General features: G+C 41.6%; 1 protein-coding gene across 1 annotated transcript in view; it reads right to left on the bottom strand.

Annotated features, from left to right (window-relative positions):
• LOC126210108 (uncharacterized) overlaps nucleotides 1-25,612 on the bottom strand; it is a 453,742-nt gene that overhangs the window by 402,037 nt on the left and 26,093 nt on the right. Inside the window, exon 4 of the mRNA XM_049939246.1 lies at nucleotides 5,123-5,206. Within this exon, the coding sequence (XP_049795203.1) occupies nucleotides 5,123-5,206 (84 nt within the window). The remainder of the gene's footprint in view (nucleotides 1-5,122; nucleotides 5,207-25,612) is intronic.

The following is a 25,612-nucleotide window of genomic DNA, read 5'->3' as shown; positions in this document are numbered from 1 at the left end:
TGTGTGTGTGTGTGTGTGTGTGTGTGTGTGTGTGTGTGTTTCCCCACCTGAAGGCCTCCTTTATCTGTTTGATAGTTCCTTTAAATAATTATTAATTTGTTTATGTCTCAAACTGTAGTACAAGGTCAATCACAGTACTGATAAAATGCCCAGAAGTGTTTATTTAGGGTTCTTCAGCCAACTGCTGTTTAACTGACAATCTGACATTTCACCAGCATTTGTCTAAGAATTATCCTTCACTGGCATGGAGGACTGAAGTCGAGCTTACAGGCTGAGGTTACGTGTATTTGTGGTGGCACTGTTGGGGGCCTTTGTGCAGACATTACAGGGATGTGCCTTCCCACTCACTCACCTGCAACTGTTGTCCTCTGTAAAACAGGAATCCGACACCTGCTCAGTCCGAGGCTTTGCCCTTTCTCATTCACGGAGTTATAATGCTCTCAGATCACGACAACTTCTCTGATCAAATAGGTACAGGAACATCTTTATCACAGGTGAACTGAAGTTTCTACAAATTTTATACATTTTTCTGTATAACTCGATGTGATAAATATTTGTGATGAACAAAGGAGTGGGCATCTCACAATCGTCACTGATGAAACGGTGAGAAAGACTGAACAAACAATCAGCAGCAATAGTCAACTGACTTCAGACGAGATGAATACATTTCCAGAAATCGGCAGAACTCTTCTGTTCGAAATCATTACTGGACTACCCGACTTTTGAAACCGGTGTGGGACGTGGGCACCAAAGTAATACACAGATCAACACAAAGTCCACAGAACTGCAATTTCTCATGTGCTTCGAACTGGAAGGTGAAGAATGCCTCGACTCTATTTCAAATGGCGATAAGACGTGGGTAGCCCATTGCATCCCTAGAAAGGAAGACAATTGATGCAATAGCAACGTCTCTTCTCGCCATCAGCGAAATATACTAGACAGAAATTGTTTCCAGAGGCTACATCTAACAATAATGTACAACTCAATTCATTCCACATAGGTGCTCCTTCATAATGGTATTTACAGAACATGACGGGGGGAGACATTGGAGGGAGACGACGCCGACGAGAAAAATTAGGTACAGATTTCACATTAAATCTGATGATTCTACCTCACAGGGAAAGATCGACATCTGCCAACACACTCCACAAGCCACTACATGGTGCATGGTACTTTGTACTACTACTAGCTATTTCCTTTACTATTCCACTCACAAATGAAGTTAGGCAAAAACACATACACCTCTGCATGTGCCCTAATTTCTTGTATCTTATCTTCATGGCCCTCATGCGAAATGTTTGTTGGTGGCAGTAGGGTAGTTCTGCAGTCAGCTGAAGGGATATTGTCTTACCTCCAAGAAATCCCATTTCAGTTCACAAAGTATCTCTGTAACCCTTCCGTACTGATCGAACCTACTGGTAACAAATACAGCAGCACATCTCTGAATAAAATGGCTTCCATTAATCTGAACTGGGGTTTCCAAAACACTCAAGCAATACTCAAGACTGTCTTCTTCATAGATGAGCTACACTTCCTAAAACTCTTCAACTATTGTCCTTATGTGCTCATTCCATTTCATATCACTACGCAATGTCACGCCACGATATTTAACTGATATGACTATGCCAAGCAGCATGTTACTAATACTGTATACAAACACTACAGGATTAATTTACCAACTCGCCTGCTTTAACTTACATTTTTCTACATTTGGAGCAAGCTACCACTGGTCAAACCAACTAGAAATTCTGACCAAGCCACCTTCTATCTTCCTACAGTCCTTCAATGATGACACCTTCCCTTACATCACAGCATCATTAGCAAACAGCACTCTTGCAATACCCTTGTCTCTGATGAGCATTTGTCATTGGAGATAACATTCTACTACTTAAGGAGTCTTTGAGCCATACAAATATCTGGGAACCTAAACTGTACATTCAGACCTTCGTTAACAGTCCACTGTGGGGCACCGTCTCAAATGCCCAGTAGCAAAATTAAACCACTGAGAAAAGGGAAATAGTGCTGCTACAGCCTCCCGAACAGTACAGCTTCCTCTGTCTGCAGAAAATCACCACGACACTGATGGCTCGATCTCTCTCAATGACAGTGTTAAAACCAAAGACTGCTTTTTCACACTTTAGCTATCACTTGCATTTTATTCCTCTCCATAAAATAAAGAACAATGGCCTTCAATCACAACTGTGATTTTATTTCAAAGCAAAATGTGTTTTTAGCCCTGGGGTCTCATCTTCGCGTGCTTTGAAAGTCTACAAAGATGACCCCCTGTTTTAAACTTTCTATATAAGATACAGCTCTTGAGATCAGCATAGAATTTAAACGTTTCAACTACTGAAACTAAGGTAATGGTAACCAAGCAGCTACAAAGTCTGTATTAACAGCAAAACATTGGAGCAAGCATAATTACCAGTATCTCAGCTGCAAAGTAACATGCAAAGAAGACAAGAACAGAAAGATCAGAACAAACAGCTATTAAAGAATATGTGGGCCAACTGCAAAAATATCTGAAGGGGAAATGTCGAAAGTGGTGGAAAGATGTAAGTAAGTAGTGCGGGTTTCCACACTTTGGTACGGAGCAGAATGTCGAGCTTAATTGGAAACATCAGTAATGAAGTTACTCATATTGTGGCGGCACACCCGTGACCCAGCTGGCAAATACGAATATGTTGGCCTGCTGCTAGCGGGTACTCTCCTCCACCGTATGTGTTCCAGCAAAGACTTGGGGCTGTTTTGTCTCACTGGGAAACTGGCAGATCTGAACAACCTCTGTCATATGCACCAAAGATGTTGATAGCACCTCAACATATATAAAAAAGGAAGTGTAGGCAACTATCTACGCAGTCCACGCTTCACGTTTTTGTTTATAGAAACAAATTCCATCTCGTAACTGACCACAAATGCCTCGTGGTTCTTTTTGGGCCCCATTTTAAGGCTTTCTGACAGGGCTGTACAAAGAGTTCAGCAGTGGGCTTTACTTTGGATTGTTTACCAGTACGAGATTCATTATCGACCCACCGTTCACTGTGTGATGCAAAAGTGTTGTAGCATTTACCCACTGCTCCTGACCCAAAAGTTGACAAAATGGAAGTTATTTGTTTCCAAATCGGTGATCGTGTGCAGCAGGCACTGTTACAACAAAGTGCGTAGAGAAAACCACACGGTAACATCCAGTGCTCCTCAGGTGTCTCATTTTGTGTCGGAAAGTCAGTCTGACCGGCTGCCCGCTAAGGAGTCGAGCCCGCTCTGCACTGTGGCATAACCCACACGAAAATACTAGCAGGGCATTCTGTCTGCTAGCCTGGAACTGATTCAGTGATCGAGAAGCTTGTCTGTGAGTGCAAACAGTGCTGTACCTCAGGCAGTCTCCCCCCCCCCCCTCGAACTTTTTCTCTGTGGCCCATACACTATCAGCTGCAGCCACATTGATTTTCTGGATCCTTTCTGCCATTCCAGGTGGTCAGTAATGACGGATCCGCAGTCAAATTACCCATATGCGATGCGTACCACTTCGGGAGTCACTAATGTGCAGGCCTCAGTGTAGATTTTTGCTATCAAAGGATTGCCACAGATTATCATCTCTGATAATGACTGACAGTTTGCCTCGGTGCTGTTTTGCAATTTCTACATCTGGAATGGTTTTAGTCACCTTATGCCCATGCTATTTCACTCCCCAAATCGACAGGTGAGGCGGAATGTATGGTGCGTACATTTAAGATGCGCCATTCATGATATCCAGTGGGGGATCCACTCTGGATGCACACCTTCAGTCGGCAACCAGTACGGGCACTGGCTACAGTTTGGGAGATGCACGGCAGGTGAATGTTCACTGTGGTCACTGGCGGGGTGACAAGCTCCCGCCATCAGAATCAACTACGCCCACGGTGGGCAACTGATGCTGTCGGAGAGCCCACCTGCAAGTGTCGCCCCATCCCCGGGACCAAACACCACAGAGGCTCCTTCCCTGGATGTGCCACTGGGCATCGGCAATGTTGAGGTGGAGCCATTGCCCGATCCGGACCCTCAACCGGTGTCTGACAGCGGCTGCCTGGACGCTGCCCGTTCGTCAGAGTACTAGCCGGACATTACCCTGCTGTCACTGTCTCCTTGGTGGAAATGTGTTTCTTTTACTGGACAAAAGTATTATCTAAATTTCTTTTTTTTTTGTGCAAAAACAATTTAATAAAATAACACACATATACGAATCCTGGCAAGATGGGCACCACTTTCACCAAAAATATCTGCATGTACCAACTGCGGCCCAGATCATAAGATATTGTAGTTTCAGAGTAAGGTACCTGATGGCAAAGAAGATAGCGTCACCTTGGATTTCTCAAAGAAAAGAAGAGGCAAGAGGAAGGGGTGTGTGTGTGTGTGTGTGTGTGTGTGTGTGTGTGTGTGTGTGTGTGTGTGTGTGTGTGTGTGTGTGTGTGTGTGTGTGTGAAGGGGGGGGGGGGAAGGGGGAAGTGCTGGGAGTGAGTGAGATGTGGGGCAGTTGGCAATCAAACTTTACAGACTAGTAAGCAACCAGTAGAACCACATGTGTACAAACATCCAGTGACATATATAATGGAAACAGATCATAACATAATACAAGAAAAAGATGTAATGTGAAGGTAGAGGTGATAAAGAGGCTTTGCTAAATACAATAAATTCTTATAGACAGTTGTAATTGTTTCATCATATTGTTATTCTTTGATTTGCAAGTATATGCAGCCTAACTTTCATATACTTATTTTGATAAACTTCAATTATAATTTTCTTGCTTCTAATAATTTTAAATTTTCTTGCACTTTGCAAAATTATAAAATATCTCAGTTCTCCAATAAATATTCTTGAAATATACAATCTGTTATTTAATAATAGTTAGGCAAACAACTGATGGATAACTAGATTTTTTACACTGAGCAAAGACAACTGTTGAGTGCTGTTAAGGAACAAGTTTACTCCACATGCAGAGAGTGAGGAAGTAGGCAGACTTACGGTGTCACATCCTCAAACCGGTTTAGCGTGAAGTTAACAGAAAACAAGTTTTTTGTTATTCTGAGTACCCAGCAACACCAGTAAGTGAGCCAGTGCAAATAGAATAGGTATAGTGAGAACTCACCCCTGCCCCAACCGTCTGGACAGCTGATGTGGCGACATCGGCGACTGCCTGGCAGTATTTGTTCCGCACGGTGGCAGCAACATCCTGCATGTCAAATAAGATACACTTACAACAGCAAAACTGAGATGTGTGTATGTGTCAAAAGAAAGAAAACTGTAAAATTATGAAGAGGCAGGTTAGATGGCCACCACACAGTACTTTTAGGGAGCGAAATCCTAACTACCACCGATATATACTCAAGAAAGTACAGTATACCCGAGATACGTGGTGTCTTCTCCATGAGCCACACACTGTGATTTTGCTGTTACCCTCTTGCCCGATCTTCCAATCGCGTGAGGACTATAATTAATTTTCACAGCTTCAGCTGTTGCTCGTTGCTTCGAATCATCATTATCATTTTGTAGCTCTCCAAGTTCATCGGGTAAAGTATGCCATGGTGTTCACAGTTGGAGCTTAGATCAGTTCCGATTCATTTAGGAGGACTTGTGTAGTCTTTCATGAACAATTCTGGACATCAATGTTCCTGCAAAAAGCAGTGTTTAGAAGCAGATAAAAAATGGCGGCCCAGTGGCAATGTCTTTAATTCTAAACGTTCCTACACACCTACATCTGCACAGATACTCCGCAAGCCACCCTACAGCACGTGGTGGAGAGTACCCTGTACAACTACTTGTCTTCTCCCCTCCTGTTCCACTCGCAAATAGAGTGAGGAGTGAGTGAAAAACGACTGTCTGTATGCCTCTGTACGAGCCCTAATTTCCCGTACCCTGTCTTTGTGGTTCTTAAGCACTATGTATGTTGGCGACAGTAGAACTGTTTGACAGTCAGCTTCAAATGCCAGTTCTCTCAATTTTCTCAATAGTGTTTCACGGAAAGAACGTCGCCTTCCCTCCACGGATTCCCACCCGAGTTCCTGAAGCATCTCCGTAACACGTGTCGTTCGAATCTACCGATAACAACTCCGGCAGCCTGCCTCTCGACTGCTTCAGTGTCTTCCTTCAATCAGACCTGGTACACATCCAAAACACTCGAGCAGTACTCAAGAATAGGTACTACTGTGTCCTGTATGAGGCCTCATTTACAGGTGTTACAGGTGAACCGTACTTTCATAAAATTCTCCCAATAAGCCGAAGCTGACCAATTCCCTCCCCTACCACAGTCTTCACATGCTTGTTCCATCTCATATCACTCTGCAATGTTATGCCCAGATATTTAAACAACCTGACTGTGTCAGGAGGACACTAATAATACTGTATCTGAACATTACCATTTTTCCGAGGGTGGTTTGAACAGTTCTTGGAATCACCATTGAGGTCAGCACTAGTGCAAAGTGTTGTTCACATTATATTCATTGGACTGTTGCCTATAAACACGCGCCACGTCAGTGCTCTCGGGAAGAGAGCTGTGGTGGTGATGTAGCTCTGTTGTTCCCGCGTAGTGATTTGCAAAGATGGAAAAAAATCGAGATTCGAGCAGTGATTAAGTACAGTCTTAGACAATAAAACTGACCGCCGGCCGGCCGCCACAGAGACTAAGTCCGAGTCATTCACTTAAGGTGGCCAATAAAACTGACCGCCCCTGACAACTCTAAGTCCGGCCATATGCACAATCTGGCAACACTGTAAGATGCGGAAGTGTTAGGAGGAAGTATTGTCTACTTCCGAGACGTTGTCGGACTATGTGAGCCCGTGGTCTAGTGGCAAGCGTCGTGCGTTCTAAGCTTATAGTCGCCTGTTCGCGTCCAACTGTTTTTTTTTTTTTTTTTCCCCACAGTCGGTCTAAAGTTATGAGTCTGACTGAACATCAAAGATAATTCGCTTAACATTCTACCCACCAGCAATAACAAGTATTCCAGAAACAATTCCACAGGACAGCTCGATCATAACAGCTTACGCTCGAGCCTTTCCTCGTGCTGCAGCGGCTACCGGCCACCGGCCAGGCGCCACCCGCCGCCTGAAATCCGGCACCGCTCAGGTGAACGCGGCGCGACGCTGTCAGTGTATGTATCAACTGTCATTTTCGAATTTGAAGTTCTAGTTATCATCTTGCAGTTAAGCATTGGATTTTGCATACTTGAGAATCATGAACTACAGTTAAGCATTGTAAAATTGAGTCGCAAGTGGAAATAGATGTAACATCTGCAACACAACGTTTACTTTTGGTATAACAGAGGGGTGAATGCAGAGGAGGCAGCTAGAAAGATTTGAATTGTGTGTGGAGCGAGTGCTTTTGGGAAAAATACGCCAGAAAAAGATATTCTTGTTTCAACAAAGATCGTTCTGGCATCAATGATTTTCCACATTAAGCAAGTCTCGACTACTGATATATGTGATAGATTACCATTTTACCATCATGCGACATTTGCATTCAACAGGCAAAGTTCAGAAGTCTGGTGTACGAGTACTACATGCTCTAATTCGAAACAACAAAAATCAACGGAGTGACTATTATTGAACGTCATCAGGTCGCTCATTGAGCATTCGTATGCAGTACTGTAACTGGTGACGTGTTATGATGCCTTTATCATTAACTTCCTAAGAAGAAATGAAAGGCTGAGCCCCTCCAAAAGACATAAACTCGAGCAAAGAGTAGTGTGAACATAATATTTTACATCTGATAGCTCCAAAAGTGAGTTTTGGGCTACGAATTCTACCAAAACACAGCTGGAATTTGTTGCCAACAACTGAGACACCTTTCGGTCTCAGCGTAAGAAAATCGAGCAACACAACTACATCACATGTTCTACTGCATGATAACGCACTTCTTGATTTGAGAAACAAAACTATCCAGGAGATTGAAATTAAAGTCGTCTCTCAGGCACTTGTATTGATAGAGAAGTCCTCTCTCAAGCACTTGTCCCTCTCGTCATATATTCGTTAAGTTTTACCTTTCCCGCTCTTGATCGATCAACCGTCGACGCAATTCATTTCTAGACGAAAATACTCTTAAAACTACTCTGGTATAATTATATCATTGAAACCAGTAGGTTTCTACTGGTGTAGAATTTGTAAACAACTTTACCATTGTCAGATCGTTTTAGATATCGTGAAAGAAAATTCTTTTGCTGATTAATTTCTCATTGATGATTACTGTTGCGTTTAGTAAACTATCGGAAAATCCAATTAAAATATTCACTGTACTAATACAAAATAAATTCAGCTTACTACAGAAACATCACGACGGCAGACTATCTAAATAAAGCATTAAGTATCTGTGAGACGATTGAGCGTATTTTAACACGAATTAGTAGGACATTACCGACTTTTGACTTCGAAAAGATCCGTATTTACTTCATTTCCTGTATCATCCGCTATTATTATGAAAAGTGGCATTTCATAGATATAATTATGTATTCACAACAACAAAAAATATGTCGTCATTATGAATTTGGCAGTACTGTGTAAGGTTTTCGCTCTGACACTAAGGGTTACTGAAAGTAGCAAGGCGCGTTGTCTTACGATTCCCTTATTGCGTTTGTATCTGCCTGCTTGTAGCTCTGCTACAAAAGAATTAAAAATCTGGCTTTCAGCGAGTCTCGAAAGGCGAACGAATGCAGCTTGCACCTGGTAGCCAAACATGTTTCTTGGGAACAGGCTACTTCCTAAGTGGGAAGACATTCTTTTGTGGTTGAATTGTTGGCAAATGTCAGTCAGACGTGTGCTGTTGGTCTAAGCGTTTCGGTGTGTTGAATTTGTACCAATGATTTTTCTACAGGTTTTTTCTGTCCCAAATAGAGAGTTGAAGCCTCCCATTAGTATTTTCACGTCATCTTGGTAAATTTTGCTCATAGTATTTTCGAGTGTGTTCCACAATTTTTCGACATCTTCGGTGTTTTCCTTATTTTCGATGTTGGTGGGGGCATGTGCATTTATGAGTGTATGTTTTTTATAGGGGCTCTGAATGAGCATAGTCATAACTCGATTGTTGATGGGTGTGATTTCTTCGACAGAGTTGTTGATAGATCTGTGTTCGAGAAATGCAATGCCGAGGATTGGTGCGAGTTTCGCTACCTTTTGTTGTATTTTGAAGATGCCATGGTTTCCGTAATGCAAGTTTTAATTGTCAATTAATCGTGGTTCTTGAAGAGCAAGGATGAGAATTTTTTGGCGGACGATTTCTTTTGTGAGATTATTTAGGTTTCTTGTTTGGATCAATGTATCGATGTTTAGTTTTCAAATGAATGTTTTCTGCTTGTAGGGAAATTTACCAGAGATCTTCGATATTCTCTGCCGTGCTAACCTGGACTCCCCAGAGTGCGAAAATCCAACTGCCGCCTATCGGTGGCCAGGTTGTGTACCACCTGGTATAAAGTTACCTTTGCTTGCATAGTTCATGTTTTCTTGTGTTTCATTGGTTTGGCCTGGGTGATACCAGGACCGGACAGGACCAGAGGGTGTTGAAGCCTTTGGAAGCAAATATTTTCAGCCAAGCTCATTGAGCTAACAGACGGTGACCAGAGTAGCGGTGATTTTCACTCAGATGTGTCTGGATTTTGGGTTCAACGGATTGAGTAGCCGTTCAGGATTGTGTTAGTATTTGGTTCACCACAAGTATTTGATTTCCATGGTACCATCCATATGGGGGAGGGTTTCCCCTATCGGCCACACGGGATTTTTATTATTATTATTATTGTCATTATGTCATCAGCAAATCCGATATGGTGTATCTTCCCTCCACTGAAATAGATGTGTGTTGTTCGATTCAGTATTTCCATCACATAAACATGGTTTATAATTACGTTACATTGCTGCTAGTAGACATATTTCTCACTTTTTCTTAGACAGTTGCTAGCTGTTACCCCATCATAGGAATTTATGTGCGCAGCATTGTTGCAATACAGACGTTCAAATTATCCGATTTCTGTAATTTCATTTCGATACAAGATCGTCCTAATCGGATTCAGCCAGTCAGTCTTAATGTGGCTATCTGACTACGACGCTCATCATATGATAGACTGGGTGAACCACATTCTTAATCGGACTGTTGAATCCAGATCACTTATCTATGACAGGGAATGAATTCTTAAACACTGTGCTTATTACAAATACGTTATTTAATATGAACTAACGACATAACAATGTATTTACAGGAGCAGAGACCCATCCATCATAGTAGAGCAGTGCGAGATTGGTTTCAGGGCCAAGAGAGGATGAAGCTGTTGCCGTTTGTTCCACGATCACCGAACATCAACCAGATAGAGAATATGTGGGCAGAGGTAACAAGGTCATTGCCATGTGTCCCTACAAATGCAAGCGACCTTTGGACGAATATAGAAAACGTATGGTGGGAGGTAAACCATCACGCTACACTGTCGACGACTTAATGAAATCAATTCCCCTACGCCCTCGAGAAATCTTACGTAATGATCGTGGGTGGGTTGGTTACTAAAAGTATACTCGTCCACAAAGCCCATGTGGACAGTTATCTGATAATCGGTCAAGCTTTGCTTTGTCGCAGCCCTTTAGCATACATCAAGTCCATTTACTTTCAGTCCCCTCCTTACAATTCTTGCAGTGCAAGGTAATTGAAAAATCTCATCCACTCGACGCCAACTGAGGAACTGACTGGTGCATGTGTTGTTCAACACACAGTAGTTGTCACCCTCACAGGAATCAATGACTGTTTGTGTGTGTGTGTGTGTGTGTGTGTGTGTGTGTGTGTGTGTGTGTGTGTGTGTGTTTTTTTTCGTGTTAACGCACGATGTGAATCAATACTATTAACATTAGAGAGACAACCAACAATAAATATTGCATCAAATATGACTGTAAAGTATTTTAATGCGATGGGAAGCTACAAACTGAATTTTTACCCATCCCACGTCCTGCGTATTCCGTTAAGTAAGATCTATTAACTCCATAGTATCGTTAGCAGAGACAGTGCGCTCTTGTTGTCGAGGCTCGCGACAAGTGCAGCGATTAGCAGTGCCCAATGCCGCCGCGATTTGTTTATGTTGGCTGAGCGTGGACACTGCAGCAGACGCTTCGCCCTAAACAGAAAGAAATCACCTTGGCTCTGACTCCAGTGAGCGGATATCACTGCCTGCGTGTTCTTATAGTAACCAACGTGAGACTCTACTCACAGGTGCCATGGAGCAATTTCAACGGGTATCATGTCATTAGTCATCAGAATATTAACCAGTGATGAAACGTCCACTCTATTTGAATCCCAAGACAATAGGAACCTTGTCACAAAGGAATGTGAGGTGATATCAAAACTTATCCAACATACAAAAATTAACTGCAGGGCTTTCATGTTTGCAGTAATAGCACACAAGGAAATATTATGTCTTGGAAGCGTATATTTCATTTCCTCTTCTCATATTAACGCCCTTGTTTTAATATGAAGTGAGAAAATAAACACGAAAAACTAAAGTTCCTGAGAAGCATATAAGTCATTTCCTCGTCTCATATCACAACTTTTGTTTTAGTATGAAGTAAAAAAATAAACAGTTTAGAGTTCTGAAGCATAATATGACACCAGATTCTTATCGTAGGCGCTATCGGAAACGCCAAAAGCAGGGAGCTGTCCATTCTTTCGTCCAACAGTCTGTTTCCTTTCATGTATTTATTCCTCCCGCTAGGAGATTATTATTTAAGGACTTGTGTGCATCAAGTTCTTCAGCAGAACAAGCCTTATGTTATTGTGCTAATTACCGTATGGAAAAAATGCAACAAAGACGAGTTCCGCTAGAGCAGTGAGGTTATTTGCACATGTGTGTATTCAGCAATGACTGCCAGCTGCCACAACCCTTCACAGAATCCTTGCGGCAGGCAACACAACTGTGCGTGCACTTCAGACTTCATTCAGTGAGACGTCAGGAGATGGATGAAAACGTCAAATTAACGTCGCTTTCCGAGTCGTATTCAATCCAGAATGAGGTGTTATTAAGGTAGTTGGGTGATCTAGCAATTCCACTTTTATGATTCCCATATGAGTATTTCGATAGCCAAAAGAACCCGTTAGTGTGAAACTATCGGGAACTGCATTATATCAAACTGCAAGAACTTCAGACAATACGTGGACTCTACTCTTCGCTGGGTGACCTATTACTGTTATTTAGCATTCTCTCCGTCCTAGTCAAATGGTTCAAATGGTTCTGAGCACTATTGGACTTAACATCTGTGGTCATCAGTCCCCTAGAACTTAGAACTACTTAAACCTAAGTAACCTAAGGACATCACACACATCCATGCCCGAGTCAGGATTCGAACCTGCGACTGTAGCAGTCGCGCGGTTCCGGACTGAGCGCCTAGAACCGCTAGACCACCGCGGCCGGCCACGTGCTAGTCGTAATGCAAATGGAACTTCAGAGGCGCTTTCCGCTATTCTTGACAAACATCAGTAACCTGTAATCACTGAGAGTCACAACTGCGTGATGATAATGGTTCAGGTTGTCAGTAGTTGTGGTGGTGTTACGTTGTCAAACTGCTTACAGTAACGTTAATGGTGGCGCACATACTTTAGCGCTGACTACCTACTTAAGTAAAGATAGTGTTGTGGCGTCGTCGCTTGTCTTTATTTGGCCTCAGCTTGAGTAATCCGATTTAACGAACATGGTACTCCAATCGCGGGCTCCTAATAAAGTATGACTGCAGAGATTATCGTGCGGATATTACATTAATTCTGCAATGAAATGCTTAACAGATCTTACCCTCAGATATGCAGCTGGAATGACTAATTACACAGGTACTCCATGTTGCACTAAGTGATCAGTTCGCTGCAATCCTGCTTGTACTGTTCGTAAATACTCGTATACTTCAGAAATGGTTCTAATGGCTCTGAGCACTATGGGACTTAACTTCTGAGGTTATCAGTCCGCTAGAACTTAGAACTACTTAAACCTAACTAGCCTAAGGACCTCAGACACACCATGTCCGAGACAGGACTCGAACCTGCGACCGTAGCGGTCGCGCGGTTCCAGACTGTAGCGCCCAGAACCGCACGGCCACTCCGGCCGGCTTGCCATATGAACCATTTGAACTATTTAACACAAAATGACATTAAAAATTTAAGTTATTCACGAGCAGCTAGTTGAGAATATGTATGAACATTAAATGACACGACGAACCGTCTTGTTCTGCATATGGATTCAAACCCAGCTCATGCAGACTAAGCAAAGATTTCGTGACTGACGGAAACTAACAGTCATTCCTGATTAGGCATACAGAGAGTGATATACCTCGATTTTAGACAGTATCAGTTAGCAAATATCAACTTTAAATTGCATAACGCAAACATTTTTAACAGACGCGAATGCCTACCCAGCATCTATTGTCCCTGTTAACGAACTACGAGAGATGTTAAATATTGCTTCTTCACAAGTAACTTACCTGAAATGCCGTGAGGTAAAGCTGTGTGTTGGACACGGATTCGAACCCGGAACCTAATCGGATTGCTATCGAAGCACAGTCAAATGTGACATATCGGAATTTCGCGGCAGTAGCTAGATGTTTTAACTGAAATGACGAGACGAAACATTAATTTTTTCCTTCCCAGGACTCCAACCCGGCACCTATCGCTGTTATATTCTAGAGAAAACGAACGTTAAATATGGGTTTGTTGCACCAGCAGTGACATGTGAGCATGTTTGAACTGAAATAATATGACGAAGAGTTCAGCGCTCACTGGGAATAGAGCCCCACACATATCGTTGTTGACTACACACAAAGAGACGTCAGCTACCGAATTTTTCTCCACCAGCTGCTCAGAATAGCATCTTGAACTTACAGTCATCTCGCAAATAGTTCTGTGTCTCACTGGGAGTTAAAAACGTCAGATATCGTTAGTGTTGACAGCGAATGAAAATACATTAAAAATCGAAATTATTATCCACCAACAGATAGGTGTTCTCATGCTAGAGCTTGATAATACATAATTAAATCTTTAGTGCCGGGCCAGGATCCGATCCCATTCACGCGTAATATGTGAAGGTGTTGAGGAATCTGCAGTTTTGAACAAACAACAAATTGTAGCCCAGCTGTATTGCCACGAAGGGACCAAATTCCGCGTTAAGGGCTGTCTGAGTTGCATTCCCAGTTCAGAACCAATTTTATCGACATACAGAAGCTCAAATAAAAGATGGAATAAGTGTCCTGTGACCATACATAGCGTTTGTGTCGTCACTTGAAATAAATAACTAGTATAAGAAAGGTTACTGGTGATAGAGTTTCTACATGTCGCCACTCCAGACTTTATTGTGGTTCAACCTACCGTCTACTTGGTAAAGAAGGAATATCATCTTTAATGTGAATTTCCAGACCACGCAGCCATTATATCTCCTTCACTTGGTGTAGCCAGGAGAGAATGGAATCTGTCTCTCCCTATCTAAAATCATTGACAGAAGTGGGAATCGAACCCAGACCATAGGTATAACAACCTACCATCCGTCCAACAGACCACGAAATCCTCTTCTCTGCGAGTCATTTTTCTATCGTAACGCAGTTGCGCCACACTGGATGAAAATTCTGACACACAGGCTCCCTGTAGTAATTTGCAGCATGTTCAGTAAATTCATTTACTTGGTTGACTGAATCACCATGAACTAGCTGCCTCGCCTACCGAGTGCATACATTCGACTATTTTGTAATCACAGAAATAAAATCACGTAACTGCCACCTACACACAACTGCCAACAGTGTAGGATGCAGAAGTTTAAATAGGAAGTGTTCCTTTCCACTTGAGCTATTCTATTGCGCTATCTGTTACTAGAAAACGTCGTTCAGTCCAAAAGAAAAGCTGTAACTGTTTGTCTCTCAGAAGTCAAGACCTGGCCATATGCATAATCTCACAGTGCTGTGGAATCCAAAAGTTCTGGAGGAATAGTTGCCGAGCTCTGGAGCTGTTGTAGCTACATGTCAGCTTGTAGCATAGATAAGATGTCGCGAGTTCGAATACATTCAGTGCTACATTTTTTAAAACGCAATTCTGCTCTCTGCTGAAGTTATCAATCTAATGGAACTTTGAACATAATTCCCTTCACTTCTCAACCCAAAGTAGTCGCATGTGGAAAAAGGACTAACTACTGTGACATTTTGTTCTATTCAGGTTTAATAGACAGCAGGCAGCAGATGCATCTCGAAGATGTGCAGGGAGAGCGCATCGTGCCATAATATGTCAGAAAAGTATTTTCTACATTAGCCGTCGTGTGGTAGTGATATTTTATTCTTCTTCAAACTTTGTTTGACAGCTTTAACTCAGAACAAGTTTTCTACATGCATGTAATCAATAAACTGCATGTGCATTGTCAGACTGTCATAGGTAACATCAGAGAATTCGCATATATCGTTGATGATTAATGTCTCTCTCATGTTTACTATTGTTTTAACAACACTAAAGGAAACCTTACGAAAATTGTGCACTGTATTATAAGAAATGAAATAAAACTAACCATGATAACCTTACGACGAAAGTATCTGTACACAAGCATGCCTCTATCGACACGAATTAGTAAAATACTACTCACTTAGATTTTGATTGGGTCTGTGTGTAATTGGTATGCTGTGTCATACTCAAGAGGGATGCAAATGTGACATTTCATAAATATAGTTACGTATTCCTAGAAACCCAAAATTCGCTTGTCAGCAGTGGAAAGAGGCGTTACCTGTTGTGCAGCATTGTAAGTTTTTCAACATTGCACTATGAGCTGAAAGCATTTTCTTGCGATTTTCTTATTGGTGTTTGATCTGACTGCTTGTAGCTCTTTCACAGAAGGGATAAAAACGTTACCAGTTAGTGAGACTGGAACTGCGAACCGTAAAAGACGCTGTTTCACAGGTCAGCACGTTACCACAGAGCTGGCGAGGAGGTATGGGTCTCAGCTTCCTATTGCGAGGGCAATAGTAACTAGAACTCGTAAACCGCTATTTAAAGGTCGAGATTAGTTGCGATTTCCACTTGCAACGACTTTCCTGGGCTGAAAACCGTAAATTTTCAATCTTTTGTTACCCTTCAAGCGATAATAACTCAGATTATGCAATGGAAATGACAGGTAAAATCAAGTGAACTTTGAGGCTTAATTCCGTGCACACCAGGAAGTAACTCGTCGATCACAGAGTTGCCAAACATACGTTGCCTTGTTGCCAAATCTCAGTTACAGTACCAGCAGGAAGAAGACGAACCGATGTGATCCTACAGCGGTCTGGGAAGTGACCATAGCTGGTGTCTCCAAGTCGCGGCTGCTACGGCCTGGAATACGTAATGCGTCTGATTCGCTTTCTGTAACTAGGTTTAGGGACTGGAGCGTAGTTACTAATAATACTCAGAACTGACTGCAAACTGAGCATCATAAATCAGCAACTCTCATTGTTGTTTTTATATTTCTTTCGTAAGTGTACTCAAAACTAAGAAAGTCATTCACAGGCGAGCACAACATACAAATAAAAATAAAAAAGAATGTGTGTGTGTGTGTGTGTGTGTGTGTGTGTGTGTGTGAGAGAGAGAGAGAGAGAGAGCAATGAGAGAGTGTGTAAAAAATTGTTGTAAAGAAATTGAATCATGGTATTTAAAGAAATCTTTCATTAAAATGACACGTTCCACATCATTACGAAATGTCGTATTCATGATCTATGGAACAAGAGATAATCTAATGTAATCTAATGTAATCGTCTCACATCATATTGATGATTAGCCATGAAGAGTCATGAATTACCGAAATTTTTGCCAATGCCAGTAACCAAATCTAAACTTGACAATAAAAGACGACAATTTTTGTAATAAACCGTGACTCCTTTCAAGACCCTTTCGTCCCTGTTATCTAACCACGAAAGATGTCTGATATACCTCCATTCTGAAGTAACAAAGTGTGCATGCATTTAAAGATGAAGTGCATGATGTGAAGTTCTGTGATGGAGATACGAACCCAACACGTAATCCGATTGTTAACTAAGAAAAATCAAATGTTACGTATCGGTTTTTCTTACGAGCCGCTAGGTGTCTGAATCTGAAATAAGGATACAAACTTTTGTGCCTAAGCGACAATCGAACTGCACACCTACCGTGCATCCACGAATATAGCTTAAGTATCAGCTGCTTACTCATGAACAGTAAGATGTGTGGGTGTTTGACCAGAAATAACGACACCTGTTGCGATTGTTGGCAACACATGAACAGGCATTGAAATTGCGCGTTAATTTTCACTAGCAGGTGGGTGTGCACTTGATAAAGCTAGAAATGAAATTATGAATATTTTTGTACTGGATCAGGTTTCAGACCCACATACTTACCTTTGGAGGAGACCTAGAGAAGATTGCAGTCTTGGGAAAAGGAACGAAATGACTGAACTACTGTTCCGAGAGAGTCAGATCCTCGAAAGAGGAGATACGAATTCGAATCACAGTCCAGCACCAAATTTTTAAACGTCTCTAGTTCAATCAAGTACAAGTAAAATAACAGCCCTGTCCCTTTAAATGGCTATCGGTTCATCAAATAAAATAAAGTTTTCTAATGTAAGTAAGCTTACTGGCGACTGTATTTCTGGTTACCATGACTTCCGCTGTGTCATTTCCCAACGTAAACCGGCTCTGCCTAGTTGGTAATGAAGGAACGTGATGTTTAATGCGGATTCTGGATTATAACGTCTTTCTCTTGAGGTTACCAGAGGTAAAATAAATCTGTTTGTGCCTCTTAAAAGTAAATGCCTGAACCCACGCATTGCACCTGTGATAGTTCGTTCCACCAGACCATTGTGGCCACATTACCCAGCCCCAGGTGTGTGCTGTAACGGATGATGTGCTTAGCTTATAAAATTAGTCACCGGTGGAAAAAATGCGAGTCTATTAAATGGTCAAGTAGAAGCAAGCTTCTGACGCAGAGATTATGCTATTCTCATGTCAGCAGGATGTAAAGACTCTTCTAGGCATCATAGGCTGGATGTGAAGCCATTTTGATTTTTCACAAATTCAACAAATTTCTTAGTTCGAGAAAATCCACTGTGAAGCGTGAAGTTGCCGGATAATTCGATTATTACTGTTATTATTAATATCATTTTATTCATACCGCCGCTGGAACACGACCGTAGTCTTGAGGTAAAACGCGAGACCAGCTAATATGACGTCTGGCGACCGAAAGCACATATCGACAAAATTTTTATCGCCTCTTTCCTCTCGGTGCTGAAGCTATGAGTGTAATTCAAGCGAATCTACAATATCATATTAGCTGGTCTCGCGTTTTACCTCAAGACTACGGTCGTAGTCAAGAGTAATGTACTAAGACTGGAGTCAAGACTTCCTCTGGGAAGTGCCGCAGTCTACATGTTGCCAGATCGAGCATATTGCCAGACATAGAATTCTGAGAGGAGCATGACTGTATTGTCCACCTTACGTGAACGACTCGGCGGTCTATTTTTTGGTCTAAGACTGTATCTACAACACATATTGTACGCTTAAGACCCAGACGAACTTAAAAAAAAAAAGTAGTTTATGAGAGCAACGGTAACCATAGCTTTCGAAGTATCCATAGTATTGTATACGTGTGTGTAAACGCCTTCCAATGACCACTCAAGGAAGACAAGGATACACAGTCTAGCTTCAATATTACAAATACGCCTCAGTTTGTGGATGAACTCAGACTTAGGTTATAATAATTTTGAAAATTTAGCAGCACTGTACCCATTGGTGTTAAACTCGTTTTCAACCAATGATTCCCATAGCTACAGGGATACTACTTGTGATACCTCTTAGACAAAATACTTAAGCAGTTTTATCAGACGAAAAGATCAACCTGACACAAACTGTGGGAAGTTTGTTTTACAACCTTCGTACCTGGATATTCAGCTGTTTCCTATTTGAGATATCTGTGAACGTTGCTGCTTAAGACGATTTAAGCAGAAACTAAATTCCCTCAGCTTCGACAATATTTAAAGAAATCGTCTTATCGGCACTAAATCGTGGTTTGTGAATTGTTTACCGGCCGTACTCTTGCGTATTTTGCCGGTTGGAAGGCGAAAGCATACTGAAAAATTTCACACAGAAATTACTGTTACAGTGTACTTATGGAGCCAAATGAGTGAATTGCGTATTTTCCGGGGAGAAAGACCACTGGCAAACAGTCTTCGCTACATTAGGTTATTTAAACTGGCGTCACTCTGAGCTAGAATTTATGGTCAGCGACTAAGTGTAAGGTCAACGTTTCGGATGCGAGTTTTGCGACTGTGAAATACTTTCCTACATTATAGAAGCGAATATTAAATTTGAACTAATATTGCGAAAATTTTGTACTTGGACAGCTTAGAATGAAAATACTTCTGTTTATTGCAAAGGGAAACAATAGATTTTCTAAAACACTGTCTGTCATACACAACTTGAAACAGGTCATGTCGACCAAATCATGTGGCAGAACTGACAGCAACGTATATCGGAAGGCAGTAAGATCTCTTGCCTTTTGGTTTGTCAGTACTCGATAGCCATTTCTAGGCGAAAGTAAATGAAGAAAGGCAGTGCGTTTGTGTTACCAAGTAAAGTCTTCGTCAATTACTTTAGTTTTATTGTAATCTACAAGTAATTGCTGGTGTTTGATATTAACATGAAAAGGATTCCGTAGACAGGGAAAGAACCTGTTCTTGGGAAACTACTTCTATAGTGACCAAAAGGCATTAAATGATGTTCAAGCACTTGTGTTACAGCAGCGGTATGAATAAAATGATATTAATAATAACAGTAATAATCGAATTATCCGGCAACTTCACGCTTCACAGTGGATTTTCTCGAACTAAGAAATTTGTTGAATTTGTGAAAAATCAAAATGGCTTCACATCCAGCCTATGATGCCTAGAAGAGTCTTTACATCCTGCTGACATGAGAATAGCATAATCTCTGCGTCAGAAGCTTGCTTCTACTTGACCATTTAATAGACTCGCATTTTTTCCACCGGTGACTAATTTTGTAAGCTAAGCACATCATCCGTTACAGCACACTCCTGGGGCTGGGTAATGTGGCCACAATGGTCTGGTGGAACGAACTATCACAGGTGCAATGCGTGGGTTCAGGCATTTACTTTTAAGAGGCACAAACAGATTTATTTTACCTCTGGTAACCTCAAGAGAAAGACGTTATAATCCAGAATCCGCATTAAACATCACGTTCCTTCATTACCAACTAGGCAGAGCCGGTTTACGTTGGGAAATGACACAGCGGAAGTCATGGTAACCAGAAATACAGTCGCCAGTAAGCTTACTTACATTAGAAAATTTTATTTTATTTGATGAACCGATAGCCATTTAAAGGGACAGGGCTGTTATTTTACTTGTACTTGATTGAACTAGAGACGTTTAAAAATTTGGTGCTGGACTGTGATTCGAATTCGTATCTCCTCTTTCGAGGATCTGACTCTCTCAGAACAGTAGTTCAGTCATTTCGTTCCTTTTCCCAAGACTGCAATCTTCTCTAGGTCTCCTCCAAAGGTAAGTATGTGGGTCTGAAACCTGATCCAGTACAAAAATATTCATAATTTCATTTCTAGCTTTATCAAGTGCACACCCACCTGCTAGTGAAAATTAACGCGCAATTTCAATGCCTGTTCATGTGTTGCCAACAATCGCAACAGGTGTCGTTATTTCTGGTCAAACACGCACACGTCTTACTGTTCATGAGTAAGCAACTGATACTTAAGCTATATTCGTGGATGCACGGTAGGTGTGCAGTTCGATTGTCGCTTAGGCACAAAAGTTTGTATCCTTATTTCAGATTCAGACACCTAGCGGCTCGTAAGAAAAACCGATACGGATTACGTGTTGGGTTCGTATCTCCATCACAGAACTTCACATCATGCACTTCATCTTTAAATGCATGCACACTTTGTTACTTCAGAATGGAGGTATATCAGACATCTTTCGTGGTTAGATAACAGGGACGAAAGGGTCTTGAAAGGAGTCACGGTTTATTACAAAAATTGTCATCTTTTATTGTCAAGTTTAGATTTGGTTACTGGCATTGGCAAAAATTTCGGTAATTCATGACTCTTCATGGCTAATCATCAATATGATGTGAGACGATTACATTAGATTACATTAGATTATCTCTTGTTCCATAGATCATGAATACGACATTTCGTAATGATGTGGAACGTGTCATTTTAATGAAAGATTTCTTTAAATACCATGATTCAATTTCTTTACAACAATTTTTTACACACTCTCTCATTGCTCTCTCTCTCTCTCTCTCTCTCTCTCTCTCTCTCTCTCTCTCTCACACACACACACACACACACACACACACACACACACACACACACACACACACATACATTCTTTTTTATTTTTATTTGTATGTTGTGCTCGACTATCGGCGAGGCACGAAAACGCCTGTGAATGACTTTCTTAGTTTTGAGTACACTTACGAAAGAAATATAAAAACAACAATGAGAGTTGCTGATTTATGATGCTCAGTTTGCAGTCAGTTCTGAGTATTATTAGTAACTACGCTCCAGTCCCTAAACCTAGTTACAGAAAGCGAATCAGACGCATTACGTATTCCAGGCCGTAGCAGCCGCGACTTGGAGACACCAGCTATGGTCACTTCCCAGACCGCTGTAGGATCACATCGGTTCGTCTTCTTCCTGCTGGTACTGTAACTGAGATTTGGCAACAAGGCAACGTATGTTTGGCAACTCTGTGATCGACGAGTTACTTCCTGGTGTGCACGGAATTAAGCCTCAAAGTTCACTTGATTTTACCTGTCATTTCCATTGCATAATCTGAGTTATTATCGCTTGAAGGGTAACAAAAGATTGAAAATTTACGGTTTTCAGCCCAGGAAAGTCGTTGCAAGTGGAAATCGCAACTAATCTCGACCTTTAAATAGCGGTTTACGAGTTCTAGTTACTATTGCCCTCGCAATAGGAAGCTGAGACCCATACCTCCTCGCCAGCTCTGTGGTAACGTGCTGACCTGTGAAACAGCGTCTTTTACGGTTCGCAGTTCCAGTCTCACTGACTGGTAACGTTTTTATCCCTTCTGTGAAAGAGCTACAAGCAGTCAGATCAAACACCAATAAGAAAATCGCAAGAAAATGCTTTCAGCTCATAGTGCAATGTTGAAAAACTTACAATGCTGCACAACAGGTAACGCCTCTTTCCACTGCTGACAAGCGAATTTTGGGTTTCTAGGAATACGTAACTATATTTATGAAATGTCACATTTGCATCCCTCTTGAGTATGACACAGCATACCAATTACACACAGACCCAATCAAAATCTAAGTGAGTAGTATTTTACTAATTCGTGTCGATAGAGGCATGCTTGTGTACAGATACTTTCGTCGTAAGGTTATCATGGTTAGTTTTATTTCATTTCTTATAATACAGTGCACAATTTTCGTAAGGTTTCCTTTAGTGTTGTTAAAACAATAGTAAACATGAGAGAGACATTAATCATCAACGATATATGCGAATTCTCTGATGTTACCTATGACAGTCTGACAATGCACATGCAGTTTATTGATTACATGCATGTAGAAAACTTGTTCTGAGTTAAAGCTGTCAAACAAAGTTTGAAGAAGAATAAAATATCACTACCACACGACGGCTAATGTAGAAAATACTTTTCTGACATATTATGGCACGATGCGCTCTCCCTGCACATCTTCGAGATGCATCTGCTGCCTGCTGTCTATTAAACCTGAATAGAACAAAATGTCACAGTAGTTAGTCCTTTTTCCACATGCGACTACTTTGGGTTGAGAAGTGAAGGGAATTATGTTCAAAGTTCCATTAGATTGATAACTTCAGCAGAGAGCAGAATTGCGTTTTAAAAAATGTAGCACTGAATGTATTCGAACTCGCGACATCTTATCTATGCTACAAGCTGACATGTAGCTACAACAGCTCCAGAGCTCGGCAACTATTCCTCCAGAACTTTTGGATTCCACAGCACTGTGAGATTATGCATATGGCCAGGTCTTGACTTCTGAGAGACAAACAGTTACAGCTTTTCTTTTGGACTGAACGACGTTTTCTAGTAACAGATAGCGCAATAGAATAGCTCAAGTGGAAAGGAACACTTCCTATTTAAACTTCTGCATCCTACACTGTTGGCAGTTGTGTGTAGGTGGCAGTTACGTGATTTTATTTCTGTGATTACAAAATAGTCGAATGTATGCACTCGGTAGGCGAGGCAGCTAGTTCATGGTGATTCAGTCAACCAAGTAAATGAATTTACTGAACATGCTGCAAATTACTACAGGGAGCCTGTGTGTCAGAATTTTCATCCAGTGTGGCGCAACTGCGTTACGATAGAAAAATGACTCGCAGAGAAGAGGATTTCGTGGTCTGTTGGACGGATGGTAGGTTGTTATACCTATGGTCTGGGTTCGATTCCCACTTCTGTCAATGATTTTAGATAGGGAGAGACAGATTCCATTCTCTCCTGGCTACACCAAGTGAAGGAGATATAATGGCTGCGTGGTCTGGAAATTCACATTAAAGATGATATTCCTTCTTTACCAAGTAGACGGTAGGTTGAACCACAATAAAGTCTGGAGTGGCGACATGTAGAAACTCTATCACCAGTAACCTTTCTTATACTAGTTATTTATTTCAAGTGACGACACAAACGCTATGTATGGTCACAGGACACTTATTCCATCTTTTATTTGAGCTTCTGTATGTCGATAAAATTGGTTCTGAACTGGGAATGCAACTCAGACAGCCCTTAACGCGGAATTTGGTCCCTTCGTGGCAATACAGCTGGGCTACAATTTGTTGTTTGTTCAAAACTGCAGATTCCTCAACACCTTCACATATTACGCGTGAATGGGATCGGATCCTGGCCCGGCACTAAAGATTTAATTATGTATTATCAAGCTCTAGCATGAGAACACCTATCTGTTGGTGGATAATAATTTCGATTTTTAATGTATTTTCATTCGCTGTCAACACTAACGATATCTGACGTTTTTAACTCCCAGTGAGACACAGAACTATTTGCGAGATGACTGTAAGTTCAAGATGCTATTCTGAGCAGCTGGTGGAGAAAAATTCGGTAGCTGACGTCTCTTTGTGTGTAGTCAACAACGATATGTGTGGGGCTCTATTCCCAGTGAGCGCTGAACTCTTCGTCATATTATTTCAGTTCAAACATGCTCACATGTCACTGCTGGTGCAACAAACCCATATTTAACGTTCGTTTTCTCTAGAATATAACAGCGATAGGTGCCGGGTTGGAGTCCTGGGAAGGAAAAAATTAATGTTTCGTCTCGTCATTTCAGTTAAAACATCTAGCTACTGCCGCGAAATTCCGATATGTCACATTTGACTGTGCTTCGATAGCAATCCGATTAGGTTCCGGGTTCGAATCCGTGTCCAACACACAGCTTTACCTCACGGCATTTCAGGTAAGTTACTTGTGAAGAAGCAATATTTAACATCTCTCGTAGTTCGTTAACAGGGACAATAGATGCTGGGTAGGCATTCGCGTCTGTTAAAAATGTTTGCGTTATGCAATTTAAAGTTGATATTTGCTAACTGATACTGTCTAAAATCGAGGTATATCACTCTCTGTATGCCTAATCAGGAATGACTGTTAGTTTCCGTCAGTCACGAAATCTTTGCTTAGTCTGCATGAGCTGGGTTTGAATCCATATGCAGAACAAGACGGTTCGTCGTGTCATTTAATGTTCATACATATTCTCAACTAGCTGCTCGTGAATAACTTAAATTTTTAATGTCATTTTGTGTTAAATAGTTCAAATGGTTCATATGGCAAGCCGGCCGGAGTGGCCGTGCGGTTCTGGGCGCTACAGTCTGGAACCGCGCGACCGCTACGGTCGCAGGTTCGAGTCCTGTCTCGGACATGGTGTGTCTGAGGTCCTTAGGCTAGTTAGGTTTAAGTAGTTCTAAGTTCTAGCGGACTGATAACCTCAGAAGTTAAGTCCCATAGTGCTCAGAGCCATTAGAACCATTTCTGAAGTATACGAGTATTTACGAACAGTACAAGCAGGATTGCAGCGAACTGATCACTTAGTGCAACATGGAGTACCTGTGTAATTAGTCATTCCAGCTGCATATCTGAGGGTAAGATCTGTTAAGCATTTCATTGCAGAATTAATGTAATATCCGCACGATAATCTCTGCAGTCATACTTTATTAGGAGCCCGCGATTGGAGTACCATGTTCGTTAAATCGGATTACTCAAGCTGAGGCCAAATAAAGACAAGCGACGACGCCACAACACTATCTTTACTTAAGTAGGTAGTCAGCGCTAAAGTATGTGCGCCACCATTAACGTTACTGTAAGCAGTTTGACAACGTAACACCACCACAACTACTGACAACCTGAACCATTATCATCACGCAGTTGTGACTCTCAGTGATTACAGGTTACTGATGTTTGTCAAGAATAGCGGAAAGCGCCTCTGAAGTTCCATTTGCATTACGACTAGCACGTGGCCGGCCGCGGTGGTCTAGCGGTTCTAGGCGCTCAGTCCGGAACCGCGCGACTGCTACAGTCGCAGGTTCGAATCCTGACTCGGGCATGGATGTGTGTGATGTCCTTAGGTTACT

This window comes from Schistocerca nitens, chromosome 10, assembly GCF_023898315.1.
Source record: "Schistocerca nitens isolate TAMUIC-IGC-003100 chromosome 10, iqSchNite1.1, whole genome shotgun sequence".
Lineage (NCBI taxonomy): Eukaryota > Metazoa > Arthropoda > Insecta > Orthoptera > Acrididae > Schistocerca > Schistocerca nitens.
Note: the sequence above shows the minus strand (reverse complement) of the source record. Positions and strands in the feature narration are given on the sequence as shown.